Source organism: Morone saxatilis, unplaced genomic scaffold (genome assembly GCF_004916995.1).
Source record: "Morone saxatilis isolate NCDOM2014 unplaced genomic scaffold, NCSU_SB_2.0 Contig17, whole genome shotgun sequence".
In the NCBI taxonomy this organism is placed as follows: Eukaryota; Metazoa; Chordata; class Actinopteri; family Moronidae; genus Morone; species Morone saxatilis.
The window spans coordinates 26,353,102-26,355,563 of NW_023339729.1; the positions used below are offsets into that span (position 1 = coordinate 26,353,102).

General features: G+C 41.2%; 1 protein-coding gene across 1 annotated transcript in view; it reads right to left on the reverse strand.

The window, feature by feature from the left end:
- The window catches only part of LOC118326980, a 4,028-nt gene extending 2,615 nt beyond the window's left edge, over positions 1-1,413 (reverse strand). Inside the window, exons 1-2 of the mRNA XM_035660144.1 lie at positions 1,373-1,413; positions 1,195-1,216 (exon numbers count right to left, since the gene is read on the reverse strand). Of these exons, the coding sequence (XP_035516037.1) occupies positions 1,195-1,216; positions 1,373-1,413 (63 nt within the window). The remainder of the gene's footprint in view (positions 1-1,194; positions 1,217-1,372) is intronic.
- Between the last annotated feature and the right edge of the window lie 1,049 nt (positions 1,414-2,462).

Here is a 2,462-nt window from a genome sequence, read left to right on the forward strand (position 1 = left end):
AAATTTTCGCCAGGGATTTCTGAGAATGACGATTCATTGTTCAATTAAATTGTTTTACCTTTGCAACAAGGTAATATTCACCAATCATTAATTCTGCTCAAATAAGTGTGTAATATAAAAGGTGCCACTCATATAGTGGCAGACTAACAAAGAAATATAACTTGTATTTCGGTGTTCTGGACCAGCTGTAGTTGGGACAGGGATGACTGAATACCAGTGTACAGGGAGTTCCAGGCGAGAGAATATAAATGTGTCGATGACTTTCTTGAGATCTTTGAAAGAGAGAAATGGCTTAATTATGGCAATGATGCAAGTTTGGAAAAACTAGCTTTAACTACAGCATTGACTTGCTTGTCAAACTTAAAGGCGGAATCAAATATCACACCAAGGTTTTTTACATGTGGCTTTCATTCAATTTTAGAAGGTTTTGAGCCATCCAACACTTTTTATCCTCAAGCTGTTCCTGAGACTGAATAAACCAGACCAGTCATTTGGTTTCAAGGGAAGATAAAGTTGTGATAACCTGATAACCAAAACTGCAATCAAAGGGTGACATACCAGAAGAAGAGTGTTGAGGGCATATTCCACCCATGGTAGCTGGGTGCTCTAGGAGGATGGGTAATGCTCATTCAGCGTAAAGCAGTATCCATCTACTTGTTGACCTTGTCTGGGTTTTGGCCATTGGACTGAGGATGATATTCAGAAGTAATAATATTAATTAATTAATACTAAGGGCAGAACAGAAAGATTTTCATACCTGGGATGTAAACTGGGTTCTTCAATTAGAAAGGATGCCAGTGGGGATGCCGTGCAGATGAAGGATATGTTTGACCAACAGTTCTGCATTCTCTCTGGAGGTTCGGAGTTTCGGGAGAGGAATGAAGTGAACCATTTTGGAAGTTAGTTAGTTATTATTGGAGTTAAAGTTCTCAATGTCTGGCTTGATCTTCCTAGAAACACCTACCACAGAACCATGCCCACCAGGCTTGCTGGAAATTGCAGTTCAATTCAATTCTGTTTAATTCAATTTAGTTTTAATTGTATTTTGCCAAATCACAACGGGCCACTGAATTCAGATGTTTAGTGGTCTGGATGAAGGTTCTTGTGGTCAGTCCATACAATGTAAGTGTAGCACCTTCCCCCCACTGACCCATTCCTTAAGGGCCAGCTTAACTGCCCAGAGTTAACGGTTACCAGCTCCCTGACTCCAGCGAACCTGCAGACAATCACACAAACACAGGAGGAGAGGGGGATAGGGAGATAGAGGGCTGCTCAAAAAGTGACATCATGTTCCCAGTGGAGCTGGCTGCATCTTAAAATATATTTTTGTGATCTCATAGATGTCTGCTAAAAGACATTTAGTCTTTTCCACTGTGCTATCTTTGGTATACTGTCGCAGAAGTATCCAGCCATTTTCTAAGACATTTGCAGTGTGGGGTCAGTTACATCTTGTTGTGCTGCCCCTTATATATATACATATATTGCAGATTGATGTTTAGTAACAATTCATGTAAAAGCAGTGGACTGGACAATGTATCATCACCATTTAGCTCATTTCAATTGAATTAAATATCAATGTGTGTGTCTCCAGACTGTCAGGCTGTATGATCACAGAGGAAGGCTGTACTTCTCTGGCCTCAGCTCTGAGATCCAACCCCTCCCATCTGAGAGAGCTGGACCTGAGCTACAATCATCCAGGAGACTCAGGAGTGAAGCTGCTGTCTGCTGGACTGGAGGATCCACAGTGGAGACTGGACACTCTCAGGTATAAACAGACAACCAGAGCTCACACACTGTTTCTGTCACACTGACTATCTGAGGACTGTTGGTTCACAGTCTGTACCAGCAGCACTGCTGATAACAGTGAAGACAGGAACTGATGTGCTGAGAGTCCCTGTCCCCACTGAGACTGACCTCCTGACTGATATCAGACCAGGATCTGGTTTTAAAAGCGTTTTATCAAATAAAATAAAATGTTTATCATACCATAATAGAAACTTATCAAAAGGTTCAGAGTTTATTCTTGACCTTGGCCCAGGCACACCCCTAACTGTGGCTGGATGCAGGGTCTGGGTTAGAATCAGAGGTGCTGAGAACCGACCCTGGGTATGGAGGAGGTATCTTGTTAATTCAGAAAGACCACACAGAACAGATTGTTTTTAAATGAATGTGATTCACTTCCATAATATTTCTGAAACACTATTGAGTCTATTAATTCCTGATAATGGACACCTTGCCAGGCATTATCCCTAACGTAACCACTAAAGTAAATAACAACACAAAATGGCAACAGACTAATGTGAGTGTTTCCTGAAACAGAATTGAGGCTTTCCATAATTAGTTGTTTTACACTCGTGTGTGTTTGCAGCCGGTTTCAGACAATAAAGCTCTAAATGTTTTACATCCATCAGGGTTATTCTTCCACAACAAGATCATTAATGAGGCAGCTTCTGAAGGTTCAT